General features: G+C 36.8%; 1 protein-coding gene across 1 annotated transcript in view; it reads left to right on the top strand.

The window, feature by feature from the left end:
- The window catches only part of PEX7 (peroxisomal biogenesis factor 7), a 68,482-nt gene that overhangs the window by 8,975 nt on the left and 36,490 nt on the right, over nucleotides 1–23,017 (top strand). Inside the window, exons 4-8 of the mRNA XM_037148819.2 lie at nucleotides 575–652; nucleotides 1,045–1,153; nucleotides 9,575–9,681; nucleotides 11,297–11,410; nucleotides 14,824–14,879. Coding sequence (XP_037004714.1) covers nucleotides 575–652; nucleotides 1,045–1,153; nucleotides 9,575–9,681; nucleotides 11,297–11,410; nucleotides 14,824–14,879 — 464 coding nt within the window. The remainder of the gene's footprint in view (nucleotides 1–574; nucleotides 653–1,044; nucleotides 1,154–9,574; nucleotides 9,682–11,296; nucleotides 11,411–14,823; nucleotides 14,880–23,017) is intronic.

Raw genomic sequence — 23,017 nt, 5'->3', positions numbered from 1 at the left:
TAATCTGTTGTATGAAATGGCAGAATGAAAAATATTTCCATAAGCTTCCAAGTAGTTCATTTGAAGTGGTTTACTGAGAGCAGTGAAGCCTAGATTAGAACAGCACCATTGGATAACTAAGGCTGTTTACCAAGAGATCTGAAAGGATCATCTGATTCCCGTAAGCTTTTTCAAAGAAAGGCCAGATAGTGATATTGATTGCATTTTAATGCTTTCTGATAAACATTGACCCAGCAAGCTTTTTTAGATGACTTTCTAATCTGCTTTGACATTTCTTCAGGGTGCTGCAGACAGTGACTTGTTGGTAGGTTTAAAGATATGTATAATTTTTTAGTGAAGAAGGTTTGGAAACATTTTGTAGAATTCCATTAAAGTAGTCTGTAGGAATAAGTCTGGAGGAGTGTACAAGTCTTTTTATTTCTCAGACACGATTTTGAGATTTATACAACTTTATTTGATGCTTTAACAAAGTGAATTAGTTGTTGTAACGGGCTACCACTGTTATAATGAGATAAAAATATAACTGACCTTGATGCTCTTTTGCTTTCCAAACGGCACTTTTAAATGTTTTTAGGTGTACAGCATCGATTGGAGCCAGACCAGAGGTGAACAGCTTGTGGTGTCGGGTTCGTGGGATCAGACTGTCAAACTGGTACGTTGGCATTGCTGTATTTAAAAATAAGTATTTCCCCCCCAAAGCTTCCACTGATTTTTTTCTTTTCTAGAACAGGACGTTCTTCTGTAGCTTTTAAAGTAGATAGCTAATTATATATTTTTAAAGTACCTTAAACCACTTACTAGAATTTAAAATTTTCTAATCTTTTGGCTGTAAACTAATAATTAGTTCAGCATTGATTATTTTGGCCCCTGAAATGCCATCTTGCTTTATGAAAATATAGACTTTTAAAAAGTTCTCAAGACATGTATCTATAGTGTGTGTGTATGTACATATATATATACATAATATTTTATGTATTGTACATCTAAGAGCATACATTGGAATTTACCTTTTTTTATGTAATTGATCTATTCATTTATTTGTAGTGGGATCCAACTGTTGAAAAGTCTTTGTGCACCTTTAGAGGCCATGAAAATGTCATTTATAGCACAATCTGGTCTCCCCACATCCCTGGTTGCTTTGCTTCAGCCTCAGGTAAATACTTTGATCTTTACAAAAAGCCTTACTTGTAGAGAATGGTGGTCTTGTTTTCTCCAGTAGGTGGCACTGTGTACCTTAGAGCTGAGGGTGGGGACACCAAATTCCTCGTGCTCTTTGTTGCTTTGCCTTGCTGCCCCTAGACATGAATTAGGTGGGCCTGAATTACTTTTTGATGATTCTAACCATTTGACTAACATGCTGTTTTTTGGTGAAGTTGGAGGTGTGAGACAGAGAGCAAGTGAGGTTCTTTGGTATCAGTCTCTCCTTTCCTTGATGTTTTCCCTCCTTTTAGAATGTCCTCTGTAGGATGGAATTCATGGCCACTAAGCTATAGCAAGGATGCTTTTTGGTGTCCTTGCTTACCTTTTCTTCTGTTTGCTTTCGCTTTATGTCAGCAATTCTAAAAACCCAACATACTTACTGTTGGGCCTTTTACGGAAAACGTTTGCTGACATAGAGCCTTGCGTAGGGTGGGGATAAAGCCATGGGAACTCTTCTGGTTGTTTAGGGGACAGAAGACGTAACTGCAGAAGGAGGCAGAGCGTTTCCCCTAATATCGTCTCCCTGTTTAGTCACCCAGCACCCAAAGAGAAACAGTCAGTGGGGTACTGATTGTGCCTTTCTTGCTAACAAACTGTATCAGTGCTCTGCATTGTGGAATTCTGTCAGGTGGCTTTCATAAGGAATATAATGTCACAGAAACCCTTTCAGTTTGTTTTTTATTGAGATATAATTGACATATAACATTATACAGGGTGGGGCAAAAGTAGGTTTACAGTTGTGAATACATGAAACAGTTTATTCTTGTATTTTTTCTTAATTATTGTGTTATTTTCCATATACACAGCCGTAAGCCTACTTTTGCCCCACCCTGTGTTAATTTCACTTGTACAACATAATTATTCAATATTTAGGTATCCATATTGTGAAAGGATCACCACACTAAGTCTAGTTAACATCCATCGCCACACATAGTTACAAATTTTTTTTCTCATGAGAACTCGTAAGGTCTCCTCTCAGCAATTCTCAAATAAACAATACAGTATTATTAACTGAGTTACCATGCTGTACAGTGTACTCACATGACTTATTTTGTAACTGGAAGTTTGTACTTTCTGATCTTCACCCATGAAAGCCTGCCCTCACCCCCACCTCTGACAGCCACCAACCTGTTCTTGGTGTCTGTAGTTTTTAATGCCACATATAGGTGAGATCACATGGTATTTGTCTTTTGTTTATTAGTTTTAATTCTAAAAATTGAAAATGCCCATGTCCCTGAATTCTACAAGCATTATTAGGCTGAAGACAATCAGAAGTGAAAACCTTAGGGTAAATTGTGTATAGACAAGAATGTCCATTTAAACTGAGCAACTTTTTGAATCTAAGATAACAGCGAAGTAAATTACAGTATCTTCTGTGTGCAGTTAATTTTTTTAAATGTTTTGTTGATTAAAATTAACCCCATTGTTTTCTAGAACAAAGAGTGATATACTCTGTTAACTAATAAACTTATTACTATTATTTTTTAACTTATAAATTGTCATCATTTTTTACTCATAATCTGAAATGAATCTTTCAAAATATCAAGGCTTTGGGGGATAAGTCTAAATTTCTTCTTTAGTCTTTTGTCTTTCTGTTGTGCAGCTTATCATGCATAGTACAGGTGTTTATTAAATCAATGATAGCAATATTGGTACATTTAATTTGAATTAGTTCTTTCGCCTGCCTATATAATTTGACTTAGTCATTTTTTATGCTTTTAATTTAGTGTAAATGCTAATGAGTTTTATGTTTGTAGTGAATCCCATCTGTAGGATGACCACAGTTCAGTGTAATGGTTATAATATTTATCATTTTACTATTAGTGAAAATCTCTACCACAAAGTATTAGTACAATTACATTAAAATTCTCATGAAAATGTGAATCAGACTGACATTAGCATCATTTCCTTCAAGTAGGCATGGCCTTACATCCTGTACTTTCAGAGGAGGCCTTTTAAACCTTGGATGGGATTCCTGGTATAGAATAGATCCACCTTCAGTGAACCGAAACACGTTTCACTAGTGAACCAGTCAAGACGTGTCTGCTGGGAGCTCTGATTGTCATCATTCACAATAAACTAGAATTAATAATGAGGATAATTTTACATATTTGGGAAAGTATTAGTAAGTAAAGCTCCTTGAACTACTGATACTTAAAAAAATATTTACCTTATTGAATATCATTTTGTTAATTCCTCTTATTATTTAAGTTCTACAGTTGTCTTCATTTGATTTTAATCATTGTTCTTTTTATGCCCATGACCAAATGTGAAATCTGACAGTGACAAAATCATGAACTAATACAGCTGCATTTATTTGAATGTCAGGCAGCATTGTGTGTATTAGCCCTTTATTTGGACTGAGTCATGCACTGCTTCATTCATTGGCCTTTTGTGTAGCCTGGTATACATAATATTGACTCCGGATGTTACACTTAGAGTGTTCAGTGTGAGACTGAATAGCAGAAAAAGATGAGTGGTGTATGGAGAGTTAGCAGTGTAATCATCAAACTTAACTTCAAAAAAGGATCTGCGTGTTGTAAGTAGGTACTGTATAAAAACAGGTTTTTATCAACAAAGTGATTATTTGCTTTAATAGAAGAAAAAAGAACATTTGTTTAATGATATTACTTTCATGTGCCAGATGGGAAGGGATGAGAGGGGATGGGTGAAGAAGGTGAAGATCAAGAAGTGCAGACTGGCTGTCACAGAATAGTCCCGGGATGTAAAGTACAGTGTAGGGAACACAGTCAATAATGCTCTAGTGACTGTGTGGTGTGAGATGGGCCCGAGATTTAGTGAGATGATCACTTAGTAAATTATATAATGTCTAATCACTGGGGTGTACACCTAAAACTAATGTAATATTGCATATCAACTATAACTGAAAAATGATTAAAATATAGATTAGAAATGAATGTAAACAGTGGTCATATCAACCAGGACTTCTTCAGTTGAAATTGAAAGAAATTTTGACCCAAACTGCTTTAAGAAAGAAGACAAACCATTTGCTCACATAGCTCACATCGTTTAAAAGTCCAGAATTAGAACTGGCTTCATAGAGGCATGGCTGGATATAGGGTTCAAAGGATATTCCTGTCCTCACTTTTGTTCTGTCTTCTGTCAAGCTGGTTTCAGTGTCATGTACCTGTGATAGCAAAATGGCAGCGGCTTTAATCCTCACATCCTTTCTGGTTTCTGTGTGTGAGGGAAAAGTGAGAGGTTTTCAGACATCTAGGAAAAGTTGTTTTCTCCTTTGGCTCCAGAGGGAACCTGGGTGTTCCTGAACTAATCACTGCGTCTACAGAGGGGCTGGCTGTGCTGGCTTAGCGCCCGCAGTTGGGAGTACGGAATGGGAAAGAGAGGTTCACAAAGTATATACACTGAGCAGGCGAAGAGTGAATTTTGATTAGGTGGGAGTAGATGGATACATTCTGGGGGGCCAATATTCACTGAAAAGGCTGCACATTCAGGGCTTAAAATAGATCTGAGGGGATTTGATGAAAATCAAGCACTGGAGCTGTGTGCTGTAAAATATATTCCTTTAAAAAAATTACTCCAAGAATTTAGTAACCTTCAGAGTTGCATGGTATTTGCAAACCTAGGACTGATTTTACCATTGGCTAAGACAGGACCCAGATGGGGAGTTAGTAGAGATTTAGATCTAGATTTGCCTCTGTATTGGAGTTCTCTGAGGACATTGCATTTTGTCTGGTTTGTGGTAGCTCTGTTAGTACAGAATTCATATTTCTAAATGATGTGAGCTAGAAAGGAAGAATATTTAAGTTCTGTACAGAAAGAAGATTAATGTGAAGTAAACTTTCTTGTGAACCATGAAAACTAAGTTACTACTAGTACAGACCCCATATAATTTCATAAATGGTAGCCATGTGTGAATATGTTGGGTCCAGTAGTTGAAAAAACCTCGTTGCACTCTGAGGAGTCACATGACATCTGATAGGCATCTGGTATTTCAGTGAAATTAAGTTATTTGGGCCCAATATGCATCGTTTTGCTACTCAGTTCATTTCACGATTTCAGACTCAGTGTTTATATTCATTCTCCTTACCCAACTTCCTCTTATCTGCTACAATTTGCAGTTAATCATAGTAGTACCAGCACTTCCTGTTCTGCATCGTGCATTTAAATTCATTGGTTCTGCTGATAGTGGCAGGTCTGCAACCGAAAAGAGAAACTGGCAATTCAGGTGGGTCGATCGCACCATCGCAAGGGTCTGATGAATGTCTGGTTGACAATGAAAGGCTAGTTGTCTGGAAAATATGATGAAAAAACAACAAAAAGTGCAGCCCTGGCTGAGTGGTTCAGTTGGTTAGAGCGTCCTCCTGTGCACCGACTGGTTGTGGGTTGATTCCCAGTCAAGGCACATACCTAGTTTGTAGGTTCAGTGCCCGGTCAGGGTGCTTACAGGAGGCAACCAATTGGTGTTTCTCTCTCCCCCTCTCTCCCTTCCACTCTCTCTAAAATTAATAACCATATCCTCAGGCGATGAGTTTTAAAACTTGTGAAAAAGAAACCCAACAAATGCAGATGTCCCGGTGGTTCAAAGAGTTGAGTGAGTCATTGTGCTGTTTGGGAAACAGCGATGAGGAAGAAGTGCCAGTTGTGTGCAGCAGGAGCGACTGTGCCGGCAGTGGAATTCTTAGCTTCTGCAGAGGAGGTCTCTCTTTTCTGGTGCCCTTTAAATAAGCTATAAGAAGGACAAGCCATGGTGCTTTTTAAAAAAAATATTGCTTGAGTATGATAGTGAGAACCAAAACATTTTCTCGGAGAAGTTTAGAATAACCACCCACCCAGGCTTTGATGTTTGTTTGATCTTTCACTGGAGTGTAATGCACTTACAGAACAGTGTGTACTCTAAAGCATACAAGGCAATGAGCTTTCACAGTGAGCACATCTGTGTACCAGCAGCTAGATCAAGGCACAGTGCTTCCAGAGGCCTTCCCTCACATCCTTCCACTCATTACTGCCCCCTGCCTCAGGCTGACCCCTGTGCTGCCTTCTAATAACACAGATTAATGTTGCCTGTTTTTATGCTTTTGTGTCTGGTTTCTTTTGCTCAACATTATTTGTGGAATTCATTCATATTGTTGCTACAATAACAGTTCTTAATCTCCTAGTCAACATTCATGGTAATGTTTTGGCACTTTAAATCATTCACACACCCATATAATGTAATTTTTGGGGTGAAGACAAACTCATTGAACTTTAAACAAAGCTTTAGTCATAACTCTAGCAGACTTTTCAGCCTAACATTAAATATAAATTTTTGGAAGCTGGGGTACGTCCTTTAGGCTTTTCCTATGTTTTAGTGGAAGCCTTGTGCTGAATCAGATGTTTTTGTTTGGGGCTAGGCTTTTTAGAGACTGAAGCTTCAGATGAACTTCATCACTCCCCTCAGGATGATCAGTGCTTTCCTTTGCCTACAAGTGATAGAACTTGAACTATTTTAGGTCTTTGTAGAATTTATTGAAAAGCAACCCCAGAAAGGGAGGAGATGCTTGAAAGTCCCGAGGACATGTTTTCTGTTCCTGGTCTGGACTTTGCTCTGCTTATTGACCTGACTCTGCAGGCTAGTGTTACAGTGAGACCCATGCCCACCAGGAGCTCCTCAGTTTTATAACCTGTAGGTTTTATCATTAGATAGGGACCGACATTATTTTTCAGTTCTAGTTTAGAAAAATTTCAAGTACCTCCCTTTGGCTTGCCAACTGTGGTCAGGGCAAGGGATAAGACCCTATGACTGGCCTTGCTGGGGCCTGATTAGCTTCTCTTATAAGTTGAAGGCCTGCCACTGGCAGCTGGTCACCTGTATTGAACCACACACAGGCCCTTCTGGAACTGCACGGCAAGAAGCGGGTGCTATTCCTAGAAGCGTGTTGCTGACAGACCAAACATAGACGCGCACACCACCCTGCTTTATACAGCAGGTCCTCAAATAAAGTCACTCAGCATCACATCATTATGTTGGAGAGATGATGTAGGGTCTTAACTGTTGTTCATATCAATTAGCTTACGGTAAATTTGGTTTCATTGTGAGTTGTTTTGTTCAAAATCACAGAACTTATCTACAATGTTAAGTGCAGACTTACTAGACTCTGAAGGCTAGGGAAAATCGTGAAAGATCACGCTATCAAAGCTCTTTAGAATTCTGACTGGTGACTACAGCACACAGACAGTGCTTGTGATCAGGGCCTCTGAAGATGTCTGAAGCTCTAATCTCTGCCAATTCTGAACAGTTTCCATTTGGCTCTTTCAAACTCATCATTCCTTCTCATTCCTATCATCTGTAGCCAGATCCAAAAATGTTACTTTCTTCTATCAGAGTGATTTTCAACCTTTTGTAAAATAATAGGATGGTATTTTTAAATACATTTTTAAAAACCCCCCACACGAAGCAGTAGCACATATTTATAGATCCACAAAAAGCAGTAAAAGTATTACAGAAACACAGACTGAAGGGACTCACACAAAATCCCCGATTGTGGCGGCCTCTGGGCAAGGAGGTGGAGCAAGCCGTTGGGACTGCAACAGAGGCTCCAAAGTCGTCTGCAGTGTTCTAGTATTCACTTCTAAAGCAACACTGGGGCAGATATGAGAGGATGGCACAGATGTATTTGTGCATGTGTGTGTACGATTAAATGTGCTTTCCCCCATTTACAGAAAAAATGCATAAGGTAGAAGAACAGTTTCTGTAGAACCAGCCAGCACTGATGGTGTGGTGCTTCTCTAGGAACGTCAGGGGCCTGGCAGTGTGGGTGCAGACGCACAGGCCAGGGGCCTGGGGCCTGGTTCCGGTCCTGATGCCATTGCCTGCTGTCTTGAGTGGTTTATTTTATCTTCATGAGCTTCAGTTTCTTCCTTCGTCAATTAGTACAAATATTACTTTTTATATGATCAAAATTTCTACCTCAGCTGTGAGGTTTAAAATAAATTAACACATGTACAATAAAAGTCTCAGACCACATAGTGTTCTGGCACGTAGTAAGCACTCAGTAAATAATAGCTTCTTATTCATGTTATAATGAACAGGAATGACTTCTAATCATGAGTATGGTTTCCTATTTTATATTTTTAAATCTTTTCTTATTTCAGTTTTGTAAGGAAGGTATATGATCATAGGTGTGGAAAAGAAGAATCAGGTTTGATTAAACATCAGCAGCTACCAAATGACTCAACCAGAGTAGAACCAAGCTCTGGAGCTGCAGAGTCCTCGTTCTTAATGTCTACATTTCATTACCACCAACAGTTTAATTCTTATCTTTCTTAAGCAGTTTCCAAGGAAATCAGAAAAAATGGTCTAAAATAGCTAAATTTACCTAATCTGATGTAGAATTTCAAATCGTATAGGAAAATATATGTAGCTATACATATTCTTTAAATTTTAAGGAATTAAAAATTTAGCCCCTTTGTATGCTACATATTAAAACATCTACTCTGCTAGCAGCCATGCTAGGTGATTTACAGAAACCTCATTGCACTAAATTCTTAGGGAACTGTCCAAGAAGGCATTACTTCTTTTCAGTGGTGAGGAATCCTTCTCAGACATACATATTATGTAACTTGTCCGGTGTCCCACAACCACCAGTGGGAATCAAGACTCTGACTGCCACCATGCCATAGACCACATTCTTATCGTCCAGATGAACTAGCTTTCTCCCATGACCAGTTGTTGTTTGTAATTCACTTCTGATGTAGATATACATATTTATTCTTGGTTTTATTCATTTGGTCATTTTGTTGTTTCCTCATAGTTTATAAAAATTCAAGGCAAACAGATATAAACCATTTAATCAGGGGTGACTGTCCAACTAAGCAATGTAAAGCAATTTTGTAATAACATTAGATTTTTTTTCATGTTATTTCTTTCCAAAGAGAAAAAATCCCTCTGGCTAGCTGATTAAAATGTGGTTAACATAAAAGCTAAGATTTAAAAATTCTCTGTTTTGGCTTGGTAGACTTTGCCTATATTTAATAGTAAAATTGTTACTGTTTTGTTTCTTATAGAATATGCTGGTACAGGGGACTAACTTTATTAGAAGTAAGGAGTTTTGGGGCCTTTTTCTGAAGCAACATGCACCATATATTGTGCTTTTCTCGGTGTGAGATTCAGATTTTCCCGATTTGAACTGATCTAAAAAACATTGTCACGGTGCATTACTTTTTGTAGTTCATCACTTTTAGTAGTTCTTATGCATTGTTATAGTTAAAAACAACACATGTGGACATATTATTTACGGATGGCAGTATCCTTTCAGTGAAAGCTCTGTGCTTCCCATGATGTCATCACGAGTACATGTCACTGAGCATCCGAGGTGGTGTGATGGAGTGTGATCAAGTCTTCCTCTCTCACCAGGTGACCAGACCCTGCGAGTCTGGGACATGAAGTCAGCAGGAGCCAGAGTCGTGGTTCCCGCACACCAGGCAGAAATTCTGAGTTGTGACTGGTGTAAATACGATGAGGTACCCTGTCTGGCTCTGCCCTGATTTGCTTAGCCCTGCCTAATGGTGAAGTGTTCTAGATTTCATTTTATCTTTGTTGATGTGGATTTGGTGGTGTTTATGGACCATTAAGTTAAATTCAATCCCTTTCATTTCTAATTGATGATTGTGAGTTGCCTACAATAGCATTAATTGGATTTAAGGGCACATTGAACAGGCAGAATAAGGAACAGAAATTCTCAAAGTTCAGCAGTACAGCCTTACTTGTTTGTTTGAGAAACTGCTTTACAAGTTACGTGATATTTTTTTCTTTATTGCTCTGAACCTGCCAATTTGTGTCATCTTTGGCTTTCCATTCTTATTCACTTAGCTAATGAGGCTGCTGAACTATTTGTAGATTGATTTTTAATTTAACAGTCCATCAGTTTTTTATATTCTCTGTTTATCTTCCCTATAAGCCTAACCAGACTTCGTGCTTCTTCTGAAGAGGGAGCAATGCCCACTTGTAACTTTTTGCAAAGCTTCATTTAATCACAAAAACATGTGCATTAGAAATAGCAATGGATCAAATATGTATTGAGATACGTATATCTCAAGTGGTCTGTTGACTGTGACAAAGGTAAAACTTAAGCCTGATTTTCCCCCCACTTTTAAATTAAAGAATGAGAACATTATATTGGCAGAGTTTTTGAAATAAAAAGAAATAAAATAGATTAAAAGAAAATGCAGTACCTATTCAATAGCAATACTTGATCAAAATAAAAAATTTCAGTGCTGGTAACTATAGTTCAATCTCTCACATCATAATCAATTTTCCATATAGGAAAATGAAATCGTGGACTGTATATCTGGAAATTCTAAAAAAAAGATGACAATATACACTTGAGAATGGTTTAAAAAAATTTTTGGAATCATCGAAGTTTATCTTTAAATGAGCTTATACTGAAGCCCAGCACATTCAGACAATGAATTATTGCACTGGTTGATGTGGGGTGGGGCTGAGTGCAAACCCAGTGCTTGGCCTATTCAGCCAGGAACTTCAAGTTCATTTGGGTCTGTATGTAGCAAGAACTGTAAAACCAAATATAAGGAGGCTTACCATTATTTGCATAGATTTTCAGATATGATTAGATATTACATTAAGGCATGCCTGTGGGAATTGGAAATGATTGATTTAGATTTAGAAAAATATATAAAGATTTAATTTATACCCTTTGTCTTTTCAAATATTCCTAAATTAACAGGACTTTTGCCTTTTAATGCCTGGTAAAACCTGACAACATGCCAAAGAAAAAGGTTGGCTCACTTGTCAGGTGTAATTTTTAGTCTATTATATGCTTATTAATAATATTACTAAAGGTGGATTGGAAGGGAACTATGCCTTTTTCCATTGTGTGTAGTATTCCATCACATACAGAAAGCATATGCAGTTCCTTTTCTTTCAAATCATACTAACTTTTGCTTTTATGATCTATATTTTGATTTCTTTTTATATTTGTTATATAACTTCTCAAGAACAACTACTGCATTCTGATTAAATAATTACCAGAAAATAGATATCGTTTCTAGTAGGAAAGCCTGGGAAGTACTTCATTGAAAAGATGTCCCAGTTAACTTTTCTCTGCATTGTTTTCAGAATTTGCTGGTGACTGGGGCAGTTGATTGTAGTGTGAGAGGCTGGGACCTGAGGAATGTTCGACAGCCAGTGTTTGAGCTTCTCGGCCACACCTATGCTATCAGGAGAGTGAAGGTAAATTTTTGTCTGCTTTTTTTATATATAGAATGAAGTATAAATATAATCAAAATATAAATGGAGATCACATGGAGGGTTATTATCAGTGGGGGGTTGGGAATGGGGGGAAAAGTACAGGGAATAAGAAGCATAAATGGTAGGTACAAAATAGGCAAGGGAAGGTTAAGAATAGTGTAGGAAATGGCGAAGCCAAAGAACTTACATGTACAATCCGTGGACATGAACTAAGGTGGGGGAATGAGGGTGGGAGGGGGGTACAGGGTGTAGGGGAATAGAGGGGAGGGAAAAATGGGACAACTGTGATAGCATAATTAATAAAATGTACTTGGAAAATATATCAATATAATCAATAAAGGTATTTATGAGTTGGGGTTATTGATTCTTTTTTTATGCATGTTTTTGTTACCTAACTAATGATAAAGAATATCAAAAGCTAAAATTAGGTAAAGTATATGAATAGTTATTGAATGAATTGGGACAATGTAGCCAGTTTTTACTTAGAATTAAATAAAAATTGTTTAAATTCTATTATCCTCGATCTACTATTCCTTTTAATATATTTTTAAACTGTAGTAATTAGTTTTAGTATTATATTCTTCATAATTTTTCATTCAGTGGGAAGATCTCTTTACACTGTTGTTTACTCATATGGAGAAATGGTTAATTCTTTCTTTTCCCTAATATGATAATAAATGTAAATTTCACAAACATTTAGGGTATAGAAAACTTTCCACTCTGTGAACAACAGATGAGTTAACTTTATTCTGCTGCTCCTAAGAAATTTGAGAGCTGTAATTTAGTTTTCCAGCTTTTATTTTTTTATTTTTTTCCATATGTTTTACATATTTCATTCAGAGATAGTATTTTAAAAACAAAAGGACGCAGACATTTGCACTATTAATGATTTTTTTCTTTAGATGCGGTTTGACTTCTTTCCTTCAGGTATTCAAGGTCTGATTTTGAAACAGCCCATTTGCTATGACAATATCAGGAAGGGTCATCTTCAAAGCAATATTCCAGTTGGGCTTCCTCACTGATTAGCTGCATAATTTCTTCTAGGACATATGTAACAGACACAACATATATAGGATTTCGGTTTCAGTTTTCTTTTTTTCTCTAGGTATGAATCCTGCTTCTTTTTCATATTTTTTCTTTTGAATATATTGCACAATATTTTCTCATTAAAAAAGGTTTTATATCTCAGGTAAAAAGTTTTTCTCCTTCATCTGGGAGGTGCTAATGTGTATGGTTGTTTGTGTGGCCATCCTCAAAGGGAACAGAGCTGACGGGTTTGTGGGATCCAAGTCTGAAATGACAGTAAATTATTTCAACTATAAATTTTCCAATTCCATGTAACATGCCTGTTGTTGAAAAGATTCCTCCAACAATACCACAGAGTCTTACAAAAAACTGCCAGAATGGCATATGCTCTTCAGTAACTGTCACCATAAGAGAACTGAGATCATATTTCATAAATATCCCAGAGACTCCATGGCTGCCTGCAGCATGGTTAACAACACGTCCCTTTCTGTCACAGAAAACTGATGGGTATCTGCTGAAATTTTATATGTATGTAGTTTTGTTGGCACAACTGTAATGAGATACTGAAACATCCGGTTGTGATCTACGGCAATTTTTCAGTTCCGTCTAGAGGATTAATAATTCCTGGAATGAGCTCTCCAAAAGACAAATGATCTATTCTGTGAGAAAAGTTGTACGAGTCATGGTTGACAAGTGCTGCTAAATGTGCATGACCTCGGGGATGTGGAATTGCCTTGCCCACAGTAATGTGAAAATTCCCTGCTACTTTATTGACATACAGATGACCATGAATTCGGCAAGCATCTGGAGGCTGTGATGAATCATCTTCCCTTGGTGGAAGTGCTGTTGAACTTTTAAAAGCACTTTTAAATAACACATCTTGAAGTGAATGTTCTTCTTGCAGTCTACTTTGAATCAGCTGCAGCATCCTCTGCCACTCTTTTTGCTGTGGCGAAAGATCAAATATTACTGGTTCATAAACTAGACCATTTGCAGATGCAACCATTGTTTCTGCTAAATCCAATACATCTGCTCCAACATACTGACACTTCATGGCAACAGTAATATCTATGTTGATTCTCAATTTGCTAGAAAAATCTTTGTCTACTTCATATTCATATTTCATCCATGTATCTGGATATACTGAGAACTCCATTATGGTTAATAACGCCATAGTGGTAAATGCTATTAGAGAAACTGTACCTCCACTGGCTGAAGTCTCTACATAGCTCTCAGGAACCTTTGGAAAGGCATCCAACTCTTTCACCAAACTTACGGTTTTTTTTTCCGATTCAGTCGCCTCATCTCCAGAAAAACCTTCTTCTTTCATATAGTCATGCTTGTGTTTTGGTCCCAGCTGACCGCCATGTTTCCTCCAGCTTTTATTTAGGTAGATTTTGCTAAGTCTCACTGTGGAAAACATCTTAACAGTTTTCATATCAATAAGTCACATCTCTGAATATCAGTCTTTATTTTTTACATTAATGAGGAAAAGTACCTTATTGATCTTTTCAATAAGATAATTATTGAATATTATTATTCCTATTTCAAATATTATTCCTATTTCAAAATTTTAAAATTTCAATTAAATTAATATTTTAAATTTTATTGCCTGCAACTTAACATATGAGACACTGTACCCTGCATTTTTTTAATGGCTCACAGGTTTTAGTAGTTGAAAATATTTTCTACTTTTTCCCACAGTGCTTTTGAGAATGAAATAGGGTAATGAAGTGAAAGTATTTTGCAAACTAGAAAGTTTGCAAATGTAGTTATTATGTATACATTAACTATTAAAGTACTGGTAAGAAAAACACTACAGAAATGTAATTGCAAAGGGAGCTTATGAAAATATGTTGCATATCATTTATGTAAAAGATACTGTCTTTAAATGTTCAGATTTTTGTCCTTCATACCATTTCTCATTAACTGTGATATATTAAAGATATTTTACTTAACATTTAAATGTTTATTCAATACTTGTGCTTATAACAATCATAATATGTATTCATAAAATTGGTGAGGTATAATAAATTTATATTTTACCACCACATACTTAAATCCCCTATATTTCTAGGATCCATTTTTAGATAGCTAACATGAAATTGTATTTAATTTTTCCAAAATAGCCAAACTTTGGGAACATTTTATTCTATATAAGCTTTTAAAAAGCTTGAGTAATGACTTGCTTTGGAGAATGTAAAAAAATAAGTGTTTTGCCTTGGAGTACATATGGTTTGGGAAAGCATAATTTTAAGTGACGGCCCTGACTGGACTTGAATTTATTATAGTGTTCATGGGAATGACCACACGAAGTAACGTGTTATAAATGTAGTTAACTTCACGCATTTTTTTGTTTTGTTTTGTAGTTTTCACCATTTCATGCTTCCGTGCTGGCCTCTTGCTCGTATGACTTTACTGTAAGGTACAGTAGTTTTTGATCGTTTCATTGTGAAATGCCAAGTAGCATTTATGTTTTTGCAATTTTTAGAGAAGATTATTTATCTTACTGATATGAAAAGATGTGAACTGGACATATTTGAAAATTTTTCACTGGTTTGTGAGCTCTTAATGGTATTTATTTTAATTTCTTTTGATTGCATTTGTAACCAAGGCACTTACTCTCCTTTTGCCCGTCTCCCTGTCCATCAAATTTTGAGTTGTTTTATTTATACCTTGTCAGAACATGCAACATACATTTCTGTCATGTGATACATACTTCTTCCACTCCTGTTTTCTACCTTTGTTTTGCTTTTAGATATGTAACTAAGTATATTAAATACTCATCATCATTGTTTTCTCTGAAATTTCCCTATCATCCCTTGGTTTGGTGGAATTTTTCTTCTAGTAGATTCCTCAAGAAGGGCTGATGATTAGGAACTTGTGCCTGTTTACACTGTTTCTCAGTATCCTCCATACCTGAAGGGTAGCTTAACTGAATATAAATTCCGAAATTTACATTTTTTCCTGTAGTGTTTTGAAAATACTACCTCATTTTTATTTGTTTTATGTTGTTTTTGAGAATTTTGATGGCCGTTTAATGCTCTTGTCTTTGTAGTTATTTGATAATTTTTTTCTGGAGACTCTATTACAGTTCCATTTGCATACTACAGGTCAGAGAGTTCAGTGGGTTCTTTTATCCAGAAGTTTTTTAGGATTATAATTTGAAATATTAGTTCTGATCCATTATTGTATCTTTTACAGAGACTCTAATTATACATAAATTGAATCTCTTTTACCTGTCTTCTATATCAAATGCTTTCTCTCTGATACTTTGTACCCTTTTTTTTTTTAATCTCACTTTCATTTTCTTGTTTTTCTGCTGTGTTCAGTTTTCATGTAAATGTATTCTTTGGGCAGCATGTAATTTTGTCTTCATTTCGAGTATGATTTTGCCTTTTTTCTTCTCCTCCTTTCTTGTACTCATTCAGCTCTATTTCACTTTCTGTTTTGCGTCTACTTCTTTTGTTTTTGAATTTCTGATTGTAAGGGGAAAACTCTATTTTTGTCCTCTACCATCAGTATTTCTGAGACGAGGTGTATGTGGGGTTTTCCCACACCCAGCAATTCTCCAGTTCTGGACAGACACCAACTGGGTATCCTACAAATTTAACTCATTTCTGTATCTGCCTGGCGATAACATCAGATCCTACAGTTTAAGGGCTCAGTTCTATAAGACTGCCCCGCTTCAGATGCCAATCACAAGTTCAGGTTGTCACTTGTACTTCTGACCTACCAGTTGTACATTGGAGGTTCCCACGAGCTCCTCCTTGGGTTTATTTTTTTAGAATGGCTTTTACATTTACCAGTTTACTTTAAGAGATGTTATAAAGGATAAAGATAGACAGATGGAGAGGTTCCTAGGGAGAGGTTGATAAAAGTCAAAAGTGCAGGAGCTTCTGCCCCACGAAACTGGGTGAACCACCCTCCCAGCACGTGGATGTGTTCACTGCCCATGGAGCTCATCCAAGCTTACTGTTCAGGAGGGTTTCAAAAAAATATCATTCTGGAATGCAAAGCCCTTTTTAATTAAAGTATAGTTGGTATACAATATTATATTAGTTTCAGGTATATAGAGCTTAACTTTCAGCTGCCCTCTCCTTTGCTGGAGGTTAGTAGTTGGGGTTGAAAGCTCCAACCCTCTAATCCCTTGCTCTTTCCGGTTTCCAGCCCCATCCTCTCAGATTATGTAGGGGCTCCATCCTACATCACCACATTAGCAGGAACTCAGGTGTGCTTAAAGGGGGCTTCTTATGAATAACCAGAGACTTTCCTATCATTCAGAGAATTCCAGGGGTTTTTAGGGGCCATGCCAGGAACCAGGACAAAGATGAAATCTATTCTTATACCACATTGATCAAAGTTGGCTTTTTATGGCTCCAAATGCTTGTTTAAAGATATTCAGTTCAGTTTAGAATCCTTTTGCTTCACAGGCCCGTGCTCAATCCACTGAGCTACACCAGCCAGGGCTTCAGTTTAGAATCCTATATTGTAGTTTTCTTCTATTTTGCTATTTGTTTTCTTGAGGTGATTTTTTAGCAGGTGAATTGTTTGAATTATTGTATCCATTTTATTTTTATAGTAGTTTTAAAATTTTTTTAATAGATGAAGACTTTCTCTCTGCTCCTCTCTTCTCTGTTCACTTCAGTTTCTCCTAAACTGCCCTCCATGTCCACAGAGGCTTGCACCTGGAACACGAGACACAGCTTTTTGGCATGCTGTTTTCCTTTTTTTTTTTTTTTTTACCTGTAATTGGAAGTTTGGAATGTTGAAGGCCTGAGTTTTGTATAGTTTTAATTGTTCTTTTCATTGACCTTATTGCCTCAACTACCCAGAATTTCTTCTCCTTTATTTCTGAGTCAGTATTTGACATGGGACAAGCTATATAATTTTGTTTTGTGTAGACTACTAATAGAATAAATTACAATGCCTTGAGATAAATTACATGCTCTAGCTTTTTTTTTCTGATCTAATAGAAGCAGGGAGACAAACCAGGAATTAATCACCCTGAGGCTTCCAGCTCTAAATTAAAATGATACCATAACTGGGTTTTGTTTTTTTAATAGTCTATATAAAATAGTAAAGAGTGATTATAGAATTTTTAGCACGGGAGTCAGAGAATGGTAACATGGCAGAAAAGAAGAAAAGTTATCAGTTGCTCCCCATCCACCTGAAGTATTTCCAGACTGAAACTGGAGCTGGATCATTGGCAGGAGGTTAGGGCTGTAAATGTGGATTTGAAGGCCATTAACTTTGATAATTCATTCTGTGAGAGTGAATATGTTGTTAGTAAGAATTAGGCTCTCTCGTGATTATGAGGATTATGAGGAAAGCATTCCAAGGACACACACATGGGAAACTAGTGTGGCAAGGTGGTCTATTCAAGTGGAAATAGAAGCTGCCCCCTGGGTTTTCAATGTCTCATCTCCCCCCATCCCACCTTGAAAAAGTCCAGCCATGTCTTCTGCCAAAACAAAAACCAGTGTCCAGAGTTTCTGCTTCATACTAAAGCTTAGTCCTTTCAGAGCCCATGAAGTCTGCCATGGGCCCCAGTAGCTGCTAGACCTATGTGGTTGCATTTATATTAGCTTAGGTTTGAGATGGACCAGGTGCTTTCTCAAAAGAACCAATCAACTTCCCAAGCTTTCGTGGCTTTTTGACAGGTTTACAACCCCTACTCATACTGACAGGCCCTGAGGTACAGCACCTCCCTCTGCAACCCCCAACAATCCAGTATCAGAGGTGGGGAAGAGAGGAGTGTTAACCCCCTTTGCAGAGAAATGTGGTGATCCCGCGGCATGTGAAGCTGTAGCTTCCTGGTGAAGCAGACAGGCTCATGCTGCCCAGTTCACTAAGCTCAATGTTTAATTCCCTTTGCTCTCTTTCCTTTATTAATATCTGGCTAACTGCCTATGGTAACAAATAAATCAAAGGGACATAAGTTTAGGGAAAAAGAGCAAAAAGACTATCTGTAGGAATTAATATTGGAAGAGAGAAGGCAACAGCCTACCTAAAACAGGAGGAGACCCCGGAGCATGCAGTATGTGACAGAAACCGGAGGAAAGGATTTCAACCACATGTGGGTGTCCAGTAATGTCAGATCTTCCAGGTGGCAGGTCCTCCAGAGAGGCTGCGCAGAATGAAGAGGAACTTTGACTCTTCTCCCTTACAAAGTGTCACTGCGGGCCCAAAAGGGATCTCAGATGTGAAATCTAGTCCTTAGGTTCCAAAGACCTTTGGTGATCCTGGGAGATTTGACCAACGGAGAAGGGGCATTGATCTTTTGATGACCTCATTTTTAATATCCCTGACAGTTTTAATTTGGGTTTTTTAAATTTTTGGAGCCCATCAATGAAAGGACATCTTAAGTCCATTTCACTATTCTTTTCTGGTAGTCCAGTGACTACCTGTACTTTCTTTTCAGAATTGTCATTGTTTTCTTAATCTTACTAACCACTCCCTGTTTTATCTATATACTTTAGTATCCTGGATCTCCCAGTTGGGAAATGCCATGCTTTCATAAATGTAGATTTGTCTTCGGAGAATGTGTTAAGACTGGACTTTTGAATCTGGACTATACTACTCTAAAATCTTGTAGGTACCTAACCATGCTCAGAAATCATCACAATTTGTGGCTCACAGTCTCAGTTTTTCTCCACTTTTAAGTATTTGTCTTTGCTTCTGTGTGACTTCTGAGCAGGACTGGAAACCGAGAAGAGATGTTTAAAGCTTCTGGGGAGAGAAATGACTTAGGTCATGGTTCTATGGCTCTGTGACCTGCTATGAGACAAAAGTGTCATAGCTGTATCTGGAAACATTTGGAAAGACAAATTCTAAATAGTATGAGATGTTTAATATGTACTTGAAAAAGATTATAGTAAACAATTTTAATGTATAGTTTAGAGTCCAGGTTTTTTAATATGTAAAATAGAATTAGTAATATCTGCCCTCACAAGCTCATAAAGTGATTATAAGAATTACATAAGAGGACATACTTGAAAGTACTGTGCTAATTCTTCACTGTCCTCAACCTTTGCTTCTGTTCTCAACCCACTTCCCTGTGCTTTCAGTGAAAGACCTTATTTCTCTCTTAAAAAATATTATAGGGCTCAAGCTCAAATTATTTCAATTTCTGCTCTAGTCCTGAAAATTTATCTAAGCCTTTACCATTGTATCTGCATCCATTTCTCGTTTGCTGTCCTTGGACATGAATGCTCTTCATCCCATGCACTTTTGTTTCCTTTGCTCCGTGGAATTACCTCTTCTTCCTTCTGCGTCATCAGTCTCCAAGTCTCTATGGACTTTCAGTCCGTAACTTTTTTCTTTATCCTGTATTTTTCTTTACTCTCTTATGTATCTCTTTCCTTCCTAGCCAAGATTTTAGTGTCTGTCCCTTTACGCTTCCATTCACCAGGACCATTTTTAAGGCCATTATAGTCCCAGGCTGCTCTACTTGGAAGGTCTTATTCCGTATCATTTGAATCTATAAAATGGATCAATATTACTGATTAAGCGGGGCTGATTATGTTGACAAGATTTTTATACTTTTGCTTTTGAAGTGATCTGGCAATGAGTAACTTACTTATGATTGATTGATTATGATTTCTTGGCAGTCATGCTTATTTAAGAATTTTTGTGAAATTGAAATATCTAATCTAGAAATTGTTTTCAGCTGGAATGAAATGCATTAATACAAAAGTTGTAAATGTTAATTTATATACATTTAATTAAAAATTAACTTTGATTTTCAGCTGTTAGGCATTTTTGTAGACCCAAAAGCTTATAGTCCTAGGCACTTAGGGCTCCATGTCCCTTTGCTCCTTAATGTACAACCGGCTTCAGCCCCTACGGCTTCAGCCCCTACGTCTTTACTGAAACTTCTCTGGCAAAAGCCAACAGTGACCCCTGTGACTGCAGACCTAGCCCATTGTCGGCACTGGGTACGCTGAACCTTGCTGCTTCTGTATTTTACACTGTAGATCAGACCCTGCTCATTGAAACTCCCTATCCCAGTGATTGCATCGTTTTCTTTTTTTGTTTTTCTCATTCTCCTCTGACTTCATACTTCATCATGGAATCTCTTTCTCTTTCCCTTAAACTTGGTGGTCTTTGGCTTAGTACTCTTTGACATACCCACTCTAAATGATAATTCCCAACCCCTTTTTTTTCTGACTGTGACCTCTCTTAGGAGACTTAGGCCTGCATATTCAGCTGGGTGCTGGCTGTAGGCACCCGAGTGTCCAGACAGGCATCTCATGCTGACTCGAATTCTTCTCTCCCTTCCCCGGCTAGACTCGCATATTTATCTACATTATTTGTCTCAGTTAATTGGAATATTATCTATCCCTAGTCAAGCCTGAAACCTAGAATTTTATTTTTTGCAAAATTGGTAAACATTTTTCTAATATGAAGTGGAGTGAAAAACTTAAATTGTTTCACAGGCAAAATAACTATATTTCAATATAGGCTCATCAAAGACTTTCATATGAAAAGAAAATAGAAAAGGAAAACAAGATCGTTTAAAAAGATTTTTATATATGTATTTTTGAACATATGTATTATATGTACACGTATTTGTAACTCAAAATCATGTTATGTATATAACTTTAATTGTACTTAATGCCCTGTGTGAGTTTAGTCTCTTATTATTTGTGTGTGGTGGCCACTCATTGGAAAGGTCAAAAAAGGTTCATTTTGGGTAGATTTTTAATCCACATGATATGAGTTAATCTTCTAACAAAGCTTAAATCTCATTGGATTGATGATATTCTTAGTGCCAGAAAAGCCATTTCAAAAAGAAAAAAGCCAAACAAATAGAAAAAGATTTAAAGCGTATGACCAGCAGTGGCCTACTTAATTTTTAGCACTGATAATAGATTTTGGGTGGCTCATTTTTGTAATATAGCTCTTCAAATGTGTTTTTACTTATTTGCTCACTTTTATATTTTGTTTAGTTTTTTAAGCTTTTAAAATTTTATTTGAAGATACTTCATGTGGTAGGGATTATATAAAAACTGATGCTGTGATGGATATTTTAGCATCATGAAATATTTTCTATGTTTTTGTTTTATGTGGACATATTATTATATCTAGTAGAGAAAAACTTTAAGTTCTTTACTTGTATGTAGCTCTTGTGTTTCATCGAATAAGTAAAAGTGTTCTGTGTGATGTAGAACTGTGGCCCCCAGAAAGTTTTACTTCATAAATTTTTTCTTTCATTTTTACTTTTTCTCTGTACTTCTTCACTTCTAACAGTCATGTTACTTTGCTTTTGTGTGTACAATTTTTAATCTGTTCACTTAATAAAAGTTAAGACTTAAAATAACCATTTATCACATATATATACCTTCCAATATTTTTTTTATTTCTATGTGTGTTATTATTTCTCCCAAAAGTCATATTCCTAAATACATGTAATGTTACTATGGTAAATACACATCTATTGTTAAGTGAATAATATAACTAGTTATTAAAAAACTGTATTAGATTCCCAAGTTATATGTGAGATATATTCCTGAGAAAGAAAACATTATTGTTTAAGTTGAAATTATGTAACTTTAGTGTTTTGGGGGGAGAGATTAGAGTAGACAATTTAGGACCAAGACTTGGTAACTATTGCATTCAAAAGGAATGAAAGTGCAAGGTACAGTAGAATAGCTTTTTCTAAATGTCTACTCATAAATTTTAATTTAATAAAATTCCAAATAACAAGGAGGTGAGAGAGAAGCAAAACAGTGGGGATAGGAGGTTGTGTAGAACCGGCGCCGTCCCTCCCTGAGCCCTGCTTTCTGGAGGCGTCGGAAAGTTCTGTGGGTTGGGTCCGTTGTGTGGTGAGGTGAGCACAGGGGCTTGGAGTCAGTCGGACTTGAGTGAAAGGCCGGATCCTCCATTTACTGGTTGTGAAATACAGGATGTGATGTGTGTCTTTTGGAGATGTTCAGAGGATTAAATGAAAGTATCTGTAAATGCTCTTGGGACATAATAAGTGCTCAGAGAAATAGCAGATATTTAAAATGAGAATATTAATATTAATAACTTTCCTAATTTAAAACTTTAGGACCATAGAGCAAGTTAAGATAGTCATTATTTGTGCCTTAGCTGGCCTAACTATAATAAGATAATTATGTTGCTTAAAGCCACTGAGGAGCTTTGTGAATGGGAGTTCTCATTGCACTGTCAAGCTGAGGTGGTGCAGTGTGCACTGGGCTCTGGATACACTGTACAAGGTTGCACGTGTGTACGGGTCTGTTCAAATCCAGAACCACATGGCCACTTCTACTTCAGTTCCACTTGTGTTTTTTTCTAAGTGATTATATATTATTTATACATTTGTTAAAAATTATTTCTAAGGAAGGCAGCATAATGTAATAGTAAAAGAAATAGAGTTTAAAATCTTGAATTTGCCATTACTAGCTAGTGTTATATTAGTATCTCATGAAGTCAGTTAACCTTCCTAAGCTGTTGTTTCCTTCCTCATAAAACATATGAGATTTAAAAATCAACATATGCAAAGCTGTTCACATAGTGCCTGGCCCATTTCAAGCACTCAGTAAATTTTAGTTC

Source organism: Artibeus jamaicensis, unplaced genomic scaffold (assembly GCF_021234435.1).
Source record: "Artibeus jamaicensis isolate MK-2021 breed Jamaican fruit bat unplaced genomic scaffold, CSHL_Jam_final contig_387, whole genome shotgun sequence".
NCBI classification, from domain to species: Eukaryota; Metazoa; Chordata; class Mammalia; order Chiroptera; family Phyllostomidae; genus Artibeus; species Artibeus jamaicensis.
This window is presented reverse-complemented; position numbering and strand designations above follow the sequence as displayed.